This window comes from Leptidea sinapis, chromosome 6 (genome assembly GCF_905404315.1).
Source record: "Leptidea sinapis chromosome 6, ilLepSina1.1, whole genome shotgun sequence".
Taxonomy (NCBI): domain Eukaryota; kingdom Metazoa; phylum Arthropoda; class Insecta; order Lepidoptera; family Pieridae; genus Leptidea; species Leptidea sinapis.
In genome coordinates this window covers 4,569,584-4,591,469 of record NC_066270.1, presented here as the reverse complement: position 1 = coordinate 4,591,469, position 21,886 = coordinate 4,569,584, and the positions used below count along the sequence as shown (strand labels likewise).

General features: G+C 34.2%; 2 protein-coding genes across 2 annotated transcripts in view; one reads left to right on the top strand and one right to left on the bottom strand.

The window, feature by feature from the left end:
* LOC126964928 (protein CLP1 homolog) overlaps positions 1 to 21,886 on the top strand; it is a 261,415-nt gene that overhangs the window by 233,576 nt on the left and 5,953 nt on the right. The gene's annotated exons all lie outside the window — the stretch shown is intronic.
* Positions 1 to 21,886, bottom strand: part of LOC126964934 (cell growth regulator with RING finger domain protein 1-like) — a 92,218-nt gene that overhangs the window by 68,055 nt on the left and 2,277 nt on the right. Inside the window, exon 2 of the mRNA XM_050808265.1 lies at positions 6,287 to 6,429. Coding sequence (XP_050664222.1) covers positions 6,287 to 6,429 — 143 coding nt within the window. The remainder of the gene's footprint in view (positions 1 to 6,286; positions 6,430 to 21,886) is intronic.

The window sequence follows — 21,886 nt, the reverse complement described above, 5'->3', positions numbered from 1 at the left end:
CTGACCCAAATCTTCTAATATATAAAATTCTCCTGTCATGGTGTTAAACTTTGAACTCCTCCGAAACGGCAATACAGATTCTCATGAAATTTTGAGTGCATATTGGGTAGGTCTGAGAATCGGACAACATCAATTTTTCATCCCCCTAAATGTTGAGGGTGGTCCACACGAAAATTTTTTTGAATTTTTTTTTTAAATTTTTGATTTGATTATGAGTCAGCATTAATAAATATATACAACTTCAAATTTTCACCCATCTACGATCAACGGTTACTTTTGTATCGCGATTTTAATATCGGCAATACATCGTTTGCTGGGTCAGCTAGTATTTATATAAAGTTTAACTCAATAATCAAATAAACATAACAGAAATACTCGTACACACATAATCGGTCAGTGGCCGCGTGACCGGCAAATATCTACTTAATATGTATATTATTGCGATTCCACTTTTGATTACATTTTCCCGTTACAAGCCTATCTTTAAATACAATAGTAGTTAAAAAAAAACGCTTTTTATATATTTTTTTAGTTTGTATTAAGTATATATAAAAGCGTGTTTTTTTAGTTTCTTTTTAAACTTGCACTTAATTTGCATTGTTGAGTTAAAACAGAAACGAACACACAGACCCAGTCCAGACAGTCCCACAGACAAACCATCCAGATGGTTTTTGTGGGACCAATATTTTATTTAGTAATTGGAATGTCAAAGCTGTAATTAAACAAAAAAAAATCTCTGTGGTATTCGAGATAAACCGTTTAAAGATCTTCGTTGAAATTTAAAATAAACATCAATTCCTGCCATATAGAATTAACGAAAATCTTGGAAAACTGGAATAATTTTATCAAATTAATGTATTGTCATCAGTCCTCGTTAAATCTACGAAGTTTGAACGAAATCTGGCCGTTTAAAGTGGGTTAAAATCGCGCCCAAATGACTCGGTTACAAACAAACATACATACAGGTGAAGCTAATAAAAAGCGTGAAAAATTATGTTTTTTTTTCTATTTATCTCGTATCTAGCTGCCCGGACAGACTTCGTTCTGTCAAAACTTGAGCTTGGACCCAAAAAATAGGTACTTGAAGAAACTACCTATTGTAGTCGGTGTTAATGTGCGTAAGGTAAACAAATGAAAAGGCTAATTACAATAATTTTATTCAAAATAGGATGTGACATCACTTATTGAAAATAAAAAACTACCACCCATTCCAAAACGAATGCCACAGACCTGAGAAGAATCGGCGCAACAAACTCAGCGGGCTTTTTTTTCATCAAAAAAATATGTTTACAAAGTAATATTGTACAATTAAACATATTATTTAATAGCCTGAGGGTGGTCGCTCCATTCCCAACCTGTGGTATCATTAAGATCATTTATATTATAGTAACCTTTACCACACAAACGTTTTTAACAATTCTCGGTACTGTAATCGATTTTGATTGACAAGTCGTAATCAGTCAGCCACGCTTGGCTTTACCTCCTTAGTATTTTGAATATTAAACCACTAGTTAACGCACACATTGACAAATCAAAATTGGTCACACGTCATCGGGCTGTTAAATCTTCTATACGTATATTCTTAATCTGTTTACAAAAACACTGCACTTGGAGGCTAAAATAACGGAGCACATACACGGACGAGTAAAAAAAGAAGGACTCCGTGTCACCTTACATAACATTGAAGCACCAAAACAAGCCGGTAAACGAGTTAATACATAGCACACGCACACACTTACACTAATACAAGCGGATCGGCCGCCATTATGAGATTTGCCATCGTCTGATAGATCAGTTTGCGTTGAAATTAAATATTTTAAAAATGTCTTCGTGCGTTGTCATAAAGTGTAAAAACGATACTATAAAAGTATTTGTGGCCATATATGATTATTTAAGGGAGAAAAAATTGTGTAAATGGTATCCCCCGTAACCGCACACACACTAGCATAAAGGTGCTTCACTTGCTAATATGACGGCGTGGAGCCCTTCTTTTTTTACTCGTCCGTGAGCGCATACGGCAATATTTCTACATCATACAGAGACAAAGAAAGCCTTACTACGCATCTTCAGTAGAAGGTCATACGAGTTCAGTTCGATTAAACTCCCTCATAATGCATTGTTACAAGACCTTCGAGCATCGGGGACTTTTCAAGTGCCAAAAACTCGTTTTGCATCCAAATGACCATTATAGGCGGGTGTTTTCGGCTGCTTCTCGGGTGAATGGCCGCACCAGAGACAATGTGGTATAATTATAGATTATAGCAGGGTACAAGGTCGGATGATTTTAAGATACATAATAGCTTTAACAGTAAATGTATACACTTCTATAATAAAGTCGCAGCCACTGTTCAGGCATTATCTATAAATAAATTTAAATGTTTTATAAAAAATGGCTCTGTCGTAAATCCTTTTACTCCACTGCTGAATATCTAAATGATCGGACATCCTGGGACTAGATTGTGATTATTTTATAGCGATAGAAATGACTGTACAATATTGTATATTTTTATTGAAAAATAATGCTGGGAGTGTTTCTTGCGCCGCTTCTTCTCTCTCAGAGCGCCATTTGTTTCCGAAGCGGTAGTAGTATCTAGTAGTAGAAGAAATGACATCAAAAAGAATTCAAAAGGAATCAATTTTGAGAAAATAAATGCCTTTTTATGCCTTTTTAAAGAGCGGTCAATTGAGTGAGATTTGCACACAAAGAGCCCGCACCATCGTAGACTATGTATTTCTTAAATGAAATATTTGTAAAAAGAGAAATATTCAGTAAAAAGTCTAAGGTCAAACACGTCCTCATCAACTTGAAAGAAAACAATAGACTTTCTTTGGAGTAAAAAAAAATAACGGGTTGCACTCCGGGACTACCGGCAGAAGTGAAAAATAGAATATTAACGTTGTGCATTTTTGAATATTTTGGAATGGTTAGGGAATAATTTCGCACGAAATGCTTTATTTATTAGTATAAGAGTACTTTCCTAGTAGCATTCATGTGGTTAAATACAATATTAATTTATTGCGCTATCGTACACAAAAAATTTAATTAATATTACATAAAAAATTTAACACTTCAAAACTATTACAATTATTTTACATTAAAATGTTTATGTCAGAAAATTCAAATTTCATCCATAATTTCATCTACTGTCTTACGAATTTTCGATCAGGTCACGTGTCCTGACGCGAGTTTAACATTTTATACCCATCCCAATAAAAGTGCTCATTCCCGCTAAAGAAGTTTTCACTTCAAAAATAAAACTAGACGAAGCTATCCCGCTCAAAGTCACGCGTGGCGAGTGTAGGGACCTTTATTACATTTGGCTTGGCACCGACTTCAAAGCTATTAATATGTTGCACATACAAATAATAGTATTTTATTATTATTAAAGGTAAAGGTTTGCATAAGGGTGTATTAAATTAAATTTTTAGTTAAGTATTTGATACTTTTCAGTTTTTGAAGTCGGTTTTTTTAAGTGAAGTTTTTTTTTATTTTTTACGGTTTAGTGGGAGTTAATAATAATATATAATCAACCTGAATGAAAACTGCAAAAAACAGCCATACACAGAAAACAATTATGTCATCCAGGTAGACGAAAATTTTCATATAAATGTTCATAAAATGGCTGTAATATACATAACAAATTACTTATTAATGTGCTGCATCCAGTATATCAACAAAAGTAATAATTAATCCACTGTATTAACATAAACTATCGTATATTGGATGCATCAACCTTTAAAACTTGATTTCATTGTTTGTGTAAGGATGCTTCGTGAACATGATGGTCGTGATTTCTATCATAATTAGTAATAGCATGCACCAAATACAATGATTTATTAACTATCACAGGATTGGATTCGAAAATTACAGTGAAGCCGGAACTAATGTAAGTATAATTCTATAATTACAAAAAATAACACTTCTCTGTATTCGATAAGGCTGGTTTTAGATTTAGTAATGAAAGTTGATAAGAATGCTCAAAAACATTTCATTCATAAATTCAAATTCAAATATTTTTATTCAAAATAGGATTTATAATCACTTATTGAACGTCAAAATCTACCACCCATTCAAAAGAGACTGCCTCAGACCTGAGAAGAATGGGCGCAAGAAACTCATACTTAATATTATAACATTACAGGAAAAGGAGGAGGAGTGGAGGGTCTGTAGATACTACGTAATTCGATACTGGCTAGAAATTGATCTTATTCCTAGCCAACAGATATGTTTGAAGCGTTTCTACAGATATGCTTAAGCAAAACAGATTAAGGCGAAGGGTAAACAGAAAACACGCAAACAAGGTGTTTTTATACAAGTTTTGTGGTGAAAATATAGCATTTGGAGCTACGAACACTACTTTATCCTGTTACACATACCCTTAAGTCTTACTTGTAGGTTGCTAATTCTTATTGTTGGTTAAAGTAAGCACTCCAGAGCTATTGTGAACTACCAGTTTTCTTTGCAGTTAAACAAGTTTTTTCTCGGTATCATGCATTTGTTTAGTATGCTACTATCATAAAAGTTGTTCTTAAAGGTTTTACTTTTTTATGTAGGTACATTTATTCAGATTAGTAATCAATAATGAGGATTGTAAGCAATTAAACAGTTTGCGCCTGTTAAAATTTTTAATTTTCGACGCAAGAATTTTGAAAATATTGGCTTTGTTTTATAGGAGCCGTGAACTCATATCGCTCAAGGTCGCCAGCATTTAGTGTCGCCTTAAATGACAGAGTTACATAATCGGGATAGTAGAAGACCATGTTAACACTGGAACACACTAACTCACATACAATTAAAATTATGATATACAACGACTGTTATTGTCCAACCAACGCAATCCAAAAGAAAGGATTCATAATTGATATCATACAATTATCAACATCCTATAAATGAGTCTATAATTTACACAATCACATATTCTTACCGCACACAAATTTTCTGATTTTATAAATAGTTAATGATGTTGTGAATGTTTGAAATTATTTCTTATCATTACGATATATAGAGAGGACAGCTATCTTCATGTAATTGACATTGGCTGGTTATTATACGCATACGATTGATAACAGTGCGAAACATAACTCAAAATATTTAATATTACATGAGTAGGAGGGGATATTCGGTGCAAATCCCGATTTTTTAAGATTTCCCGAAGATGCAATATCATGGAATAAAGCGGACGAAATCGCAAGCAGAATATAGACATGATCTGACTTTTCATAAAGACGAAAATTTTAAAAATCATAATATGTGTGTCGTTTAGACAGCACAGTCATAGGGTATAAATTCCTAAAAGCTACTTATTATTTTTTATGGGTATAAATAAATAATCAAAGATCATGAGTGATTAAATTTCTGAGAGTGCTGCATTCAGAGTTCAGTCTAAAGGATCTTTGGATCACTCATTTATTCTGATGCAAGAGGAAGAAGCCAGAGAACTATACCGTGACCGTGGTATATGGAGGCCCGTAAACTCTGCCATAGCAACGTTTAATCTTCGTGTACTTGCGAAAATTTGATATAAGGACAGCAAAGAATCTAACCAAACTGAAGGAATAAAATAATGGGGGACTTCAGGTCTATAACATAGTGTGTCTGTTGGGCTCTCTATCTCAAGTGTTCGTACATATTTGAACGTTATTGTATAGTCAGTTTTTGCTATCGGCAGTACAAAATCACTAGCTGTGTGAGTTTCTGGACAAATCTCTCTTATTAAAAGAGCAATAATGTTGTTTTTTGCTTTAAAGATGTACGAGATTATTGATATATTTATGGGTAGGAAGCAGGCTATATTATACATATTGAAAAGTAATATGTATTACTAGTACCACTACTAGTATTATATTTAGTACCAACATCTTCCTGTGCAAGAGAAATTAGTTAATTGTTTCGCCAAAAAATATCATCAGAATACTTGTTATATGGTTGAGAAACCTATCTTGTGTAGGTACACTCGTGTTAATTAAGTAAGACAGGGTCCAAAAATTATTCCTTTAGACACCCCAGCATGAACTTGATAAAGGCTTGCATGGATGGCTGGTTATCATGGCATTTTAACCGATGACTCAATTATTATTATAAACATAGTTTTTAAGCTTTTCTCCTAATATTCAAATTGTCAAATTTTAATAGTAAAAATAAGTGGCCCAATGTCGAATGCTTTCTTGAAATCTGACTTCATAACATTCTTATTTCTTAAGTAGGCCATCTAATTGAATATGGCATGTCAACACGCTGCCCTCCAATTCTTTATACTGATATACACTACCAATGAATTGAACTTACCATTGTAACCAATAGGCTCGTTGTCTTGCAGTTTGAAGGTAAAGGGTATGTGAACCCTCTGCATCAGCAATCGAGGTGGATGCATGGAGCGGGGCCAAGCGTCATCACGGCCCTCGCCCACTATGCCTATCACTTCCATGTTCCTGTGAATAACGGCCAGATTAAATACTCTTTCCATAACTTATCTTGCAAAATTGTGAGTGGTTATGGTGTTCCCATTTACGAACTTAAAATGCGACTATTACAGCTACAAGACGGCAAAAAGTCATCGAGCAAAATAGCACATAATAAATGTACTGTAAGTATTAAATGTAAATATACTTTAAAAAAATATATATTAAGTTTTTCCCTGACATAATAAATAGCTCTATTTAATATATTATCAGCGTATGAATCTTTATTATTAATAGAGTCCGCTGACCTCCTTAGCTACACATCTATAAAATGCACGGGGAACAAATGATTGTCGCCGTTTATTTCAAAAACAAAACAAGTAAGTAAGTAGCTGTACTTTGCCTTCTGAGCTCGTATAATTTAAACGGCATTATCTCGGAACGGATACAGCTGTAACTGTTTATCATTGCATTACTTTTGTGCCGCGGATGCACGCACGCATCACGCACTTGTTGTATTATTTTACTAGCTGCTGCTCGCGGCGTTGTCCGTGTGTACGTTTCTAAGCAGCAAAAATACTATGCCTGCATCTGACGTGATAATAAGTAACCTGTATATTGTGCTGACCTCTTACTAATATTTTTTTTAAATAAGAACTAAATATATTCAGCAATTTATGCCTTTTAACCGGACGTAAAATTCTTTTTATTATGAAAATAAAGGAAGAGACGAGCAGGACGTTCAGCTGATGGATTACCATGGGCAGGGCGTCTCAATTATGATTGCCCAGTAATTTCATTAGCTACAGTGCCCTTCAGACCGAAACACAGTAATGCTTACACATTACTGCTTCACGGCAGAAATAGGCGCCGTTGTGGTACCCATAATCTAGCCGGCATCCGGTGCAAAGGAGCCTTCCACTGGTAAAATACATACAGACAAGCGGACAAAAAAAAACTAAATACTGTGCTTATTACTTTGTTACGATATTATTTAACTGGTAACAATACATTGAAGTGAACGGCCCAGAAACTGGTTCGTTTGTGAAAAAAAAAGTAAGTGCTATATTGTTTGTATCTTACCCCCTTATTCATAATAGTCTGCTAACTTAAAGCATTGCTAATTCTCACTCTGTCTTCTTCAATTGACCGAAGTCAGAATGAGAAAAAACACTCCTATGCGGCTGTTTCAAGTTAGCGGACCATTATGAATAAGGGGGTTATTATATATTATATAGCAAGCCGAATTAAACAATAGCAATATGCATTATTAATGGAGAGGTCGTTCTTGAAATTCGAGTTACAGCGATATGAAGTCCAAATATATAAAATATATTAAAGTGGACTATTTATGCAAAAATCACCGTAATTCAAAAAATATTTTATTATTTTTAGTTCGGCTTGCTATTGAAATATGATTTTTAAGACAGAGATAATTATTTATTTTTGTCATTTTTAGTATTAAAATTTATAACGTCGTCGGTAAATTGTATGCGAAAGTGTTGATTGAAAGAGTTGTGAATGAAACAGACGAAAAAGTATGGGATGCACAAGCGGGATTTAGAAAGGGAATGGGATGTACGGATCAGGTCTTTTCCTTGCCGGTGCCATCGGTGAAAAGTTTTTGGCAAAAACATGAAGGTCTATTGCGCGTTCGTGGATCTAGAAAAGGCCTATGATGGTGTGGTGAGGAATGAATTGTGGTCAGCAATGTCCCTCATACGAGCATTGCAATCTCTTTAAAGAGATTCTTGTGTAAGGATAAACGGGGCATAGACTGAATGGTTTAATATCGAAAAAGGTGTTAGACAGGGATGTGTAGCGTCAACGTGGATGTTTAATCAGTTCATGAACAATTGCTTGACAGGTTAAAAAGAGAATGAAAGTGGGTTGAGAATGAATGAGTTACTCCTAAAATGTTTTCTCTATGCTGATGTCCAAGTATTAGAGTTACAAGAGATGGTAACTATAACTATGAATGGAGCTTTTGGTAGAAAGGGAATGAAGATGAATGTAAAGAAGACAAAAGTGATGATGTTTTAAAGAGATGAGGTAGTGACAGACTGCAATATCGTGATTGGAGATGAAAAAATTGAACAGGTGAATGAGTTTGTGTATCTGGGATACACAAACTCATTCACCTTCTAAATTTACAAGAGATGGAAAGTATGAGAGTGATATTGAAAGAAGAGTGAATGCAGGAAACATAGTGAATGGAGCTTTGCACTCGGGGCACTTGTATGAGGGGGTGTTGGTTAAATGAAAGTTGGGTATAGCAGAAGAAACATGAAAGCAGAATAAATGCAGTTGAGATGAGAGCGTTGAGAAGTATGAAAGGAGTTTAACTGAGTGACAGAGTAAGAAATAGTGAGATAAGGAAACGTTGTGGTCTGAAAGAAGATGTTGTGACAAAAATTGAGAAAGGTATGCTGAGATGGTTTGGCCATGTCGAGAGAATGAATGAAGAACGATTGACGAATAAAGTGTATAAGGCCAGTGTGAATGGAACCTAGGCGGACATTTCGAGATCAAATCAGGTACGTCTTGAAAAAAGGCCAGGTCAAGAGTACCCTAAACCGAAGAGCATGTATGAAAGGAATACTGAAAGTGGATGAAGCGAAACAAGTATGTAAGGATAGTGGAAAGTGGAAGGAAGTGGTCTCTGCCTACCCCTACGGGAAAGAGGCGTGATTTTATGAACGTATGTAAAATTTATAACGTCGGTGGCGCGATCAATGAGAACATATCTGCCAAAGTAGTTTTATATTAACAGTTAAATTTTTTTCTGGCAGTGGCATTATTATATTATGAAGATGACAGGGTCAAGTGTCAAACATAAGTTGTTGAACTGTAAGAAGGGGATTGAAGTTGGTTTTTTAGTATGGTATGCATGTAAAAAAAGCAAAATCAACATCCATCTAGACCCGGTACCGGGTCGCAACATTCCTTGTTTTTAAAAAGACCACAGAATAAAACTTATGTCATTTTCCGCGAACTTGGGTGCTGTAGTAAAAAATAAGCAGAAGTTTAATTACTTCGCACTAAAATTTAGTGACTAAAGCGATACCAATTCATTTATACCTAATGGATGATTATTATTTTACTTATTGGAACCAGCTTGGGTTCAAAAGTATAAAGTGGGCTAAGAAGGGGCAGTGTGAAAATTACCGAGCCACGACAAAACAATGTATGGGAAACAAATTAGAATATCAACCCCACCATCTGGATGTGCGGCGGTTTCCAAGGAGCTTTCTTCCACGTACTACAAGGCTGTGGAATAAGCTTCCTTGTGCGGTGTTTCCGGAACTATACGACATGGGTACCTTCAAAAAAAAGTGCGTTCCTTAAAGGCCGGCAACACTCCTGTGATTCTTCTGGTGTTGTGAAAGGTGGTGATCATGTAACACCATGTAACCCGTACGCTCGTTTGTCCTCCTTTCCATTGAAAAAAAATTGTGTGATTTTTGATTAAAAACCTCTCACGGAACAGATTTTGATCAGAATATAGGGACAGAATGAGAAACATTAAACTTATAGCAACCTTCTTTGTCGTCTGTGTTTGAAAAATACCTAACTGCTACTCCACTGATGTCACTATCCAAATCGGGTTCTAAATTGAAAAAGTGTTTATAATACTGCCTATTGACCAATAATATTTTAAGCAACTAGAAAAAGCAGAAATGTATAGCCATAGCTGTCGACGCTTATTATGGTACCTATTACGCCATGTGCATGCATTCTGGCAGAATGGCATTTCGGCTTTGTATGACGTGCATTGTTATTGGAATTTGTCAATAGTATTTCATAACGTCATCAAGAATTATTTCGTAAAATATCTTCTAACGGCCGTTCCCAATATACTATCTACAGGTAGAGATAAATTACAACCTTCTACTGTCAGTAATTAGCATACAAACTTCTATCGCTGGTAAGCTATACGTCGTCCCGTAGACAGCGTGGACCGATAAGGTGAGTTACCGTCGATAAGTTTATTAGGACAAAAAGTCAACGATAGTTACGATTTTTATCTCAAGTTGACTGAATATTGGGCGCGGCCGTTAGTGAAATTGTTTCACAGCAGAACTGTAAAACCGTGCGTCAATATATTATTATGCAAAACAAATTTTAGAAATAAAAATAATTATGGGTCTCAAATTGAAATAAAAACAATCCTATCTCTCAAGTTAGACTAAACTGCACTCCATGACGTAATCCCTATTAAAATCCGTTCATTAGTGAAGGAGTTTACTGGGAACAAACATCAGGACACTGGATTTATATATATTACTGAGCTGACAGACGTTGTTCTGTGGATAATAAATAAAATACTTTTCTTATGAATTTGTCAATAATATTTCATAACACCAAGAATTATTTTGTAAAGCATGCTCCCTGTCAATGACGTTCTATATTATGCATAGAAAGCCATTGCTACCTGTTGTTAACTATAATGAAAATGTGTCACAGCAGAATTCTCTCATGGAAAATATGTCCATACAAAAAAATATTGGAATTAAAAATAATTATGAGTCTCAAATCGAAATAAAAACTATCCTATCTCTCAAGTTGGACTAAACTGCACTCGATGGAGTAATCCCCATTAAATTCCGTTATATAAATTTAGGATTAAGTTTTAACCAATCTGCAAGGTGGCGGTTTCATAAAAAATTGTGGTCACCCAGAGGTCGAAATTTGACCATATCTCATTTAATTTTCAAGTTTGATAATTAGTTTGGTTAATAAGGGTTTATTTGTTAAAGACTAGAATACCTCTATAATGTATGCATGTGTATGTATGTGTGTTATTGAAGGAGCAGTGTGTGTTATATTTATTTTAATTTATTTATTGTACTCATTATATATAAGAAAAATAGCTTTAGCTTAAAACAGTTATGACTACATAAATATAATCTATACTAATATTATAAAGCTGCAGTGTTTGTTTGTTTGAACGCGCTAATCTCTGGTACTACTGGTCCGATTTGAATGATTCTTTCAGTGGTAGGTAGTACATTTATCGAGGAAGGCTATATATTCAAAATAAGGGATCCGTAATAAAATTGCTATTTTGTAACACAAGGTGTAAAATCGAAAACCTATTTTTACGTGCGCTGCAAAAACTATTGACAATAGAACAAAATGATGTACAGGCTATAATATAGGCAATATTTTATTACTTATAAAACTATCGCGTGAATTATACTTTATATGGCAAAACAACGTTTGCCGGGTCAGCTAGTATAATATATTGACACACTTTTTGCTCAAATATAGCCTGTGTTATGGGTTACAAGACAATGATATATTTAATACAATATACTTACTAAACATACATAAATAAATACATTTGAACATCCATGACTCGGAAACAAACATCCATATTCATCATATAAATGCTTGCACCTACCGGGATTCGAACCCGGGACCTCTAGCTTACTAGATAGGATCGCTAACCACTCGGCTATACAGGTCGTCATAAGGTGCATTAACCTTCATAAACTGTAAATAAATAAACGTTTAATGTAATTTGTGAACATTGCATACGCAATACCTATAATATACATTAATATCTACTATTATAATATACTAGCATGGTTTTATTTTTTACTCTCCCATAATAAAAAAAAAATAGTGCATAATGATGTTAAATGGTTACCTCATTTTCTCCTGCAATACCAGGGGGAACACAGGAGCGTTGCCGGCGTTTTCGAAAAGTGTCCCTACGTCCTTTTTTACCCCCATATACTATGCAATAAAAAACTTATACTCATTTCGCGTACTTCTAAATTTTCTTATAACGACATATCAAAAGGAAATTGTATCCAATTATAAATTGTGTCGGTGGCTTAGCACCTCGCTCGTGAGCAATTTTCAAACACATACAGCGTTGTTTTGAACGGTTTTGTAAAGTAAAAGGCCAACCAGACTGAGAATCTGTGTCAGGTTGAGTGAGTATTTTAATGATCTTATTATTGCACTAGTCGCTGCCCGCGACGTCGCTCGACTCGACTCGATAAAGCAGCAAATACTCGTATATACATGCATCGAGTGTGACGGTATATCCATATTGTCCTAACCTCTTGTATATTCATGTAAATTTGAATTTATACTATTCTATTTAAAAGGAGAACGCTAGTAACAATGGGTCACCCAATGGTATGTGTTCACCGTAGCCCATACTCTCTTGGTAAACCAGAGACCTTAAATAGTCGAAAAAATGTAAATTATAATATGATGATGAACCGGGTTCAGTGGTGAGAGTCAACAGTGGTTTATGCGTGTTGCTCGGACATAAATCAAATCAAATCAAAATCATACAAATTATTTAAGTTTTCTTTAGTGTTAATTCCGCCAATATTTGTTTTTAAAACAAGTCTCGTGCCAGATTTTGGCGAGACAACACGTCCTGAGGATGCCTCGTGTAGAGGCGAAACACGTGTCGAATTGTTTTAAAAATAAATATTGGCGGAATTAACACTAAAGAAAACTTAAATAATTTGTATAATTATGGATTTCCGCAAAGTAACGCCTAACTCAATAAATTTTCTTAAATCAAAATCAGTTTATTCACGAAGGTCACGGAAATGACACTTATATATATAATGTCAAAAAAAAATTTCTTATTGAATCTACCGCTACTTCGTAAAGGGTTGAGCTAATTTGAAGAAGTAGCAAGAAACTCATTGCCACTCTTTTATATCAAGATTTACAGATCATTGCAATTACAATATAATATGTAAAATGATGCAACAAACACACTCAAATAGTCAATGTCTTACACGAGTAAGTCAAAAAAGTAAATGTAAATTAATACAAAAGTTATTGAGTGCAGTAGCTGCATCATCCACATACACCATACATACATGGCATACGAACAGACACACGGGGCAAACATACTAAAATTCTATAAACCGCTTTTTGGGATGGGTTGTTGATTACACAGTACGTATTCATTAAAAAAATATTAAATGAACAGTTTTTACTTTGTTACGATTTTATTGTATGTTACTAGCTGCTGCCCGCGACGTCGTCTGCGTGAACGCTTTAAAGGAATATATTTATATAGCTTTATTCTTAATATATATTATAAATTACGTGACACGTTGTTTGTCCGCGACGGACTCCTAAACTAATGAACAGATTTTAATTGGGGTTACTTCATGGAGTGCAGTTTGGTCCAACTTTTTATTTCGATTTGGGACCCATAATTATTTTTATTTTCAATATTTATTTTGTATGGACATATATATGAGGGAATTTAGTGACGCACGGTTTGACAGTTCCGCTGTGAAACAATTTCATTATAACAACAGGAGCATTTTATACGAAATAATTCTTGATGTTTTGAAATATTTTTGGCAAATTCCTATAAAACAGTATTTTTTTATTATCTACAGAACAACGTCTGTCGGGTCAGCTAGTATATATATATATATATATATATATATATATATATATATATATATTTGCCTGCATGTAGCGTGACAATATGTAACCTACATGTTGTCCCGACCTCTAGTTAATATTGCAAATTTTAATTAAATCTATTCAGTAGTACGCCCGCCGCCCGACCGCACCATACTATCGCGCACTCGGTTGGTCATCGTCGTTACTATTAAAATATTTGTCTAACTGATCTAACGTGAGAGACAAAGTTTATCTACTTTAAACAACAGACGCGATAAAAGTGTTTATTTTCACTTACTTATGTCTTATGGATCGTGTCGCGGTGTTTATTACCAAACTCCCCCAAAGCGGCTGAAACGATTTGTATGAAATTGGGTAGGTCTAAGAATCGGCCAACATCTACTTTTTATGCCCCAACCATTTTTTTTTTGCATTTTTTTTATAAATTTATGTGGCGATACAACGTTTGCTGGGTCAGTAAATTATAGTCAAATAAAAATTATAAATTTTTATTGTTATGGACTATTTAACATTAAATAGTTGGTAAATCCAACGGTTTTTGCGGCGCACGACAGAATAGCTCGTAGACGGCAGATTTTTATTTTACTTACTTGACACTTATCGTTGTATTTTGAATAATTCACATAAAATCTTTATAAATCATAGCTATAATATTGAAGTTTCATCAAAATCCATTCCAGTAGTTTTTGCGTGACAGAGTAACGAACATACATCCACACACTCTTACAAACTTTCGCGTTAATATTATAATATTAAGTAGGATGTATAGATGAATTGAGTAACATGTTCACTTTTTATACAAATACTAGTGGACCCAACAGACGTTGTCCTGTACACACGTCTTAAATTTGCAAAATCTGTCCAGCCGTTAAGAGGAGTTCTTATTTATATGGACGGAGAGAATTATATTATATGGACGGAATTGAGAATCTAAACCAATCTCAAATTCACTGAAACAAACAAAAAAATCATCAAATTCGGTCCAGCCGTTTAGGAGGTAGTTTAATTGTGAATCTAAACCATTCTCGAATCCACCTGAAGACACACACCAATCTCAAATTCACTGGAACACACAAAAATATCATCAAAATCGGTCCAGCCGTTTAGGAGGTAGTTCAATTGTGAATCTAAACCATCCTCGAATCCCCTTGAACTCAAATTTCATCCAAATCGGTCCAGCCGTCTAGGAGGAGTTCAGTGACATACACACGCACACAAGAATTATATATATAAAGATTGACATTAAATTTGAAATTATTTGTTTTCCTCTACATCTGCATAAAAGTGCCAGTTTGGAATAAGTACATATTTATAAAAACTGGGGCCTTACAAATGCCTTCGTAACTGATATTATTATGTCAATGTTGATTATATTTTACAAGATTGAGTGGTGTCGAGCAAAAGATCGTGGGTTCAATCCCCGTTGGGAATACTGCATATATACATTTCTATGCTAGGTTGGGTATGTATATTGTTATACAATTACGTTCCGGGTTTCAGAAAATTAATTTTTTTGTAGTATTAGTACACATTTAACCTCAAATTGAATGTGTAAAAACCAAGTTTTTGGTTTTTAAGCTATTGCATAGCGTCTATCGCCGGCCTTGAGCGTGGAGACCGAATCCAGAAATTCCATAACGAAAATAACCTAACACTTACTTACTAGATCTAGTCCCAGGTTCGAGCCTGGGGTACGTCTTGATTTTTTTTAATTTCTTTATTTTTTTTATCAGGTTTTTTAATTTTTATTAGTATGACAAGCATTTTTATTTAGTTTCACCCGTCCCGTTGTCTGTCTGTAATCAAATCTTGCAAGTAAAATTTTACTCACTTCCCGTTTTTTGCTTTTTTTTTAAATTAATTTTATCAAAAAAAATACTGCATTAATAAAATAAATAAATAATTATAATTGCATAAGTTGATAAAAAATGCTATGCAATAGCTTAACCGCGGCAGTCCCCGAGTGCCACACGTCTTTTTTATTTTTATCTTTTACAAAATCCATTTTTTTTTTTTCACGAAATTTGGTGAAAATTTACCTTTTTATGTCCCAAATACACTGTAATTTATTAGACGTGAACTATTTATTTTTTCAGCTTATTTTGACTCAAATATCGAAAAAAAAACCCTTATTTTCCATCGAAAATTAACCCGTCATAATATCAGCTTTTTCAAAAAATTGGTCTGTTTTCTGTTCGTCAAAATATCTACTTTCCGATAGGGTAAAAAAAAATACAATGGTAAATGTTCGGAAAATTTAGGCTCATAAAAAGGCGTTTCATAAGGAATTCATACATTGTTGTCTTGCAGGCCACAGCACCGACTATGCCTAGTTTGGGGCAAGATTATTTGTGTAAAAGTGTGTCAATATAATATAGGTATTATATTGTGGTAGCAGGGCGGAAGGCAGATAGGTAGTGTGGAAGTCAGTTTAATTGGAAGCTAAATTTGAAATGTATGATATCCTTTTTGTATGAGGGACGTGACGAGCAAGACTTACACCGCATGGTAGGTGATTCAGGCCTAGTAACTTCACAAGCTGTGGCGCCATTGTAACCGAAACAATAAAAGCCTAAACACATGGTCGGACTTGGTACGGCGGGACCTTTGGACGGTCCTATGGCCGGGTACGATCCGGACGATAATAATAATAATTTAGTGCGATGGAGAATGCGATGTAACAGTACCAGGTTGGACGTTTTCTGTTTTTGTATTATATAATATTATGTTGTGATAAATATTTATAATTTATTTCTCAGCACCGCGACGTGAAGTGTCAAACGGGAGCTACTGAAAATCAGTGCTGTGACCAATTGTCACAGGTAACCTGAGTAGCATCCCTTTTGATACACACTGCCACACAGCTGCTATATTATAATATCTTGGTAAAGTTATTTATTTATTCTTTGTAAAATATGTTCTAGGTTAGTTTTAGTTATAATTTTTCTTTTTTTTATTCTTATTTTTGTAGCAATGTAATTTTTCATGTGTGTGTCAAATAAAAGATATTATTATGTACCGAATATGGTCCGCTACCGGACCGCGTCCGATGGTTCGGCCGCACCAAATCCGACCATGTGTTTAGGCTATAACAAATTTCCGACACCATGAAGTAACGACAAATCTGACTCCTGTATAGTGTGGTATCTTGCCTATTTTGCGCTTGAAATAAGTGTAGTAACGCAAGGTATTGCCATGGTAAATTTTGCACGTATTTAATAATATAATATTGACACACTTTTTACACAATTTATCTTGCCCCAAGTTAAGCATATATAGCCTGTGTTATGGGTAACAAGACAATGATATATTTAATAAAATATACTTACTTAAACATACACATATAAATATACATAAACACATTTAAACATCTATGACTCGGAAACAAACATCCATATTCATCATATAAATGCTTGCACCTACCGGGATTCGAACCCGGGACCTCTAGCTTAGTAGGTAAGATCGCTAACCACTCGGCTATACAGGTTGTCATTTAATCTGTTATTTATTCTTTATTTTATGTTCCTAAATTGTTTTAGCTTTAGTTATTTAGCTTAGTAACGTTGTGCATAACTCTAATTTAGATATATTTAAAAAATAATACTATATATTTTACACGTACATGTTAAATTATGAATCTAGTTGGTAAACTTATGTAAATAAATAAATTACAAATATGAAAATATGAAAATATATATAATACTAGCTGCCCCAGCAAACGTTGTATTGCCGATATTAAAATCGCGATTTTTAATGCTGACTCATAATCAAACAAATTTAAAAAAAAATGTCAAAAAAATTAAAAAAAAAACATCGTGTGGACCACCCTTAACATTTAGGGGGATGAAAAATAGATGTAGTCCGATTCTCAGACCTACCCAATATTCACTTAAAATTTCATGAGAATCGGTCAAGCCGTTTCGGAGGAGTTCAAAGTTTAACACCATGACACCCGAATTTTGTATATTAGATGTACCTACAATGCTCCCGGGAGGAATTGAACTGTTACTCAGTACTTAGTGGTAGACACTTAAACCACTCAACCAACGAGCCCACCTAACCTTGAGCTGCTCTTGCATAAGATAATACTTACTTACAATACAACATTCATATATTTTTACTGACCTCAATAATAATGTACACATATGCATATTTTTTTGTGTTTTTGAATAGTTTAATATAAAATATCCGGACGACCAAGCCTTGCTCGGATTTTTAAGAATGTACAAAACTTGAACAAAAAAAAAACTAATAGGACACCTGGATTCGAACCGGGGTCTTCTGCTTTCCGGATCACCCAATGTCCCATCTGAGCTATAATAGTCTTGTATATAGTGGCGAAATTTACCTTTGTATTCTAATGTTATTGTAGCTGTTTCTCATTCAAACATGGATAAATCATTTTTTTTAAATTGAAACCTAGCTAGATCGATTTATCACCCCCGAAATCCCCTGCATACTTAATTTTATGAAAATCGTTGGAGCCGTTTCCGAGATTCAGATTATATATATATATATATACAAGAATTGCTCGTTTAAAGATATAAGATATATCTCAGTGTTCATTGGTGTTCTATTTTTGCTAAAATAATGACATTAAAACATCTATGTAATAATGCATGCATGTAGGTGTATATAATAATAATAGAGGTTAAAGTATTAAATTACCATAGAACCTTCATAGTTCGAGATTATTGAGTAAAACCTTTTTCACATGGTACCTATATAGTTCTTCTTTTAATAAATGTGCAACATTCAATTATCGACTTTCAGTTGTGTTTTTTATTCAGCTTAGACAAGAAAGATGGAGACTTCGAAAATTCGAGTGATTTTTTTTAGTTGAAACTCGTTTTGCCTTGTTGAATCGATACAGAAATGAAGGAATATGGAATCGAATTGTGACATGCAATGAAAAGTGGGCTATTTCTGTTAACCGAAAGCGAAAAATGCAATGGTTGACCCCAGGTCAAATGCTGCAACAGTGTCCCAAAGCAAAGCTTAACAATAAAAAGGTAATGGCTTTCTCCGAGCTGGTCAAGCAATAACAGCAGATGTCTACTGTGCCAAACTCCGAACAATGATAGAAAAACTAGCAGTGAAACAGCCCCGACTCATGAGTCTATCTTCACCATTATTTCTCCATGATAACGATAGATCCGCGAGACCTGCAAGGAGACTACAAGAACTGCAATTAGAAACCATTCGTCACCCTCCATTTCGTATTCGCCAGACCTTGCTCCAACAGACTACCATTTTTTTTCGTAATTTGGACAATTTTCTACATAATAAAAAGTTATCTTCTCAGGAGGCAATACAAATTTCTTACACACAGTTTGTCGAATCTAGATCACCACAGTTCTGTTCAAAGGCATAAATGACCTTCCTATTAGGTGGCAGTAATGTATAGATAATAATGGTTATTATTTTTATGACATAAATATGTTTACTTTCTTTAAAAAAAAAACGAATTCCAATTTTTAACCCTTTGTAATAATAAATAATGTACCGGTGACGAGAAAACCGTATATATATATGGAATATAATAAATATGTGATAGATTTTTATTTAATTGTAGGTTACGGTGAGAGTTAAGACTTATTTTTATTGTGTTAAGAGTAAATGCGACATGTTTAGTTTTAGACTCAGGCTGTGTAAAAATAATACAGACTCTATTCAAAGTTGTATACCTAAATATGTGCCAAGAAATTGTATTAAACGGATTCCCAAACGTAGACCCAGACACGTCCAGAGTGAGCTACCCGAAACACCGTATGTTCCGCGTTTTATTATACTTATCCGACCTTACAAATAAACTTAGTATAAAGTTATAACTCAATAAATATGATAAACAAAGAAAATGCAAAATGTTTACTAATAATTCTTCCCATGCCACTAAATAAATAAAAAAAAAATTATAATTCTGCAGATTTCCTAATGACAAGCTGCTTTGTAAATAAACGCGGGAAACGTTACCTATATGTCCGAACAAACCATTCGTAAGCAAAAAGTCTATTTGTAAACATTTTGCATATTCTTGGTTTATGCTTAGTTATAACTTTATGCCAATTTTATTGGTAAAGCCCATCGAGTTTTGACTTTTCCGTAGTTATCTAATTCTATAATGCAAGTTATTATTCAGCAATATCATTTATCTAGTGCGATATCTGCTTTATTTTTTCTTTATTAGGTTAATTGCATGACGTGCATTCACAAAAACAATAGTGGTGAGATCTGATACCATAAAGAAATTGAACCCCATAGGTACTAAGTGTGAATTCAAATACTGTGTTTTGTTGATTAAAAATGTTGCACAAAAAATATACAGTTTACAGTTAAACTTTTTTTAATTATAATTCCAAAAGTCAAACCGTTATGAGCTGAATAACACGTAGTCCTTCCAACAAGTACTTTGTTGCTCAACTTAATGTTTTAGTCTCAAAAAAATATGGATATATATACTCGTATCTGTGGCCTGGTGTTAAAAGGGCCAAAGTACGTTTTTGTATGAAACGAGATTGTAATGCCAGTTTATTGTAAAAGTATGATGTTTTTTTGTGCTAAAAGGGCGTTAGTGTATTAACTATGTAAAAAAGGCCAATGTAGAGTGCACTTTCATACAGTTAGGAAAAAAAAAGTGATAAAAGGGCTGCAGTATATTTAAGCCGCTAAGAAAATAATTTTTGATAATTATTGATATTGGCCCTATTAGCACCAGGCCGCAGATATTATATACTAGCTGACCCAGCAAACGTTGTATTGCCGATATTAAAATCGCGATACAAAAGTAACTGTTGATCGTAGATGGGTGAAAATTTGAAGTTGTATGTATTTTTAATGCTGACTCATAATCAAACAAATTTAAAAAAAAATGTCAAAAAAATTAAAAAAAAAATTGGCGTGGACATTTAGGCGGACGAAAAATAGATGTAGTCCGATTCTCAGACCTACCCAATATGCACTCAAAATATCATGAGAATCGTCAAGCCGTTTCGAAGGAGTTTAACTACAAACACCGCGACATTAGAATTTTTTATTAGATAAGAGATTTCCACGTATATAGTCACTCATCACGATATCTCTGGAACCATAAGGCGTAGAGACTTGAAATTTGGTAGAAATATTCCTTTCGCCGAGTAGAGATCAGCTAAGAACGGATTTAAAGAAATTCCATTCGCAAGAGTTTTTTTTTATAACAGAACAACGTCTGTCAGGTCCGCTAGTTTGGAATAAAATAATTCAAAAAGTAATATCTAAATTCAGATTGGAAAAAAACATGAAAGAAATTTCTTATCAGAATGTTAAAACTAATGGACCTGTAAGGCCATATTGTATAATTTTACCGGACGGGCGAAAATTCGGTCGAAAATGGATAGGTATGTAAAAGTTGATTGCATAAATCTCTACAATTTGTTTAAATTGCAACAAACAACTTAGAAGTAAGGTACTGAAAAAATAAGAAATTTTATAAAACCATCCATCTCTCATTTTTTTTTAAGGGAGGAGGACAAATGAGTGTATGGTCACCTAACAGCTGTTTACTACAAATGTCACGAGGGGCTGCTGAAAACCAGTGTTGTGTTGGTGTCTTCTACACTGACCAACAATACACTGAGTCAGCTCCTTTTAGCATGGAATCATGTTCATTTAATTTAATTAATTACTTTAAGATTTATACTGTAAATTGAAGGTGTGTTTTTAAAGTTAATAAAATGTTTCTATTCTATTCTAACATTAGGTGAATGTTAGGTGATCACCACCACCCACACTGTCTCACAAAAACAGAACTCGCAGGAGTGTTGCTGGTCTTTTGGGAGGGTATTCACTAAGTGAGCACTGTTTAAAAGGTACCCATGTCATGTGAAACACCTCACAAGGATGTTCATTCCACAACATGGTTACATGTGGCAGTTTCTTGAAAGCATAGATGAAAATCATATATCCAAATACCCAAGTTTATGGTGTGTCATGTGATGGTGGAATCTGGCTGTAGGAATCAAATCAATCAGCTCTTCAGAACTCTCTTGTGATAAATGTGACAACACACACAAATGAAGCTAAG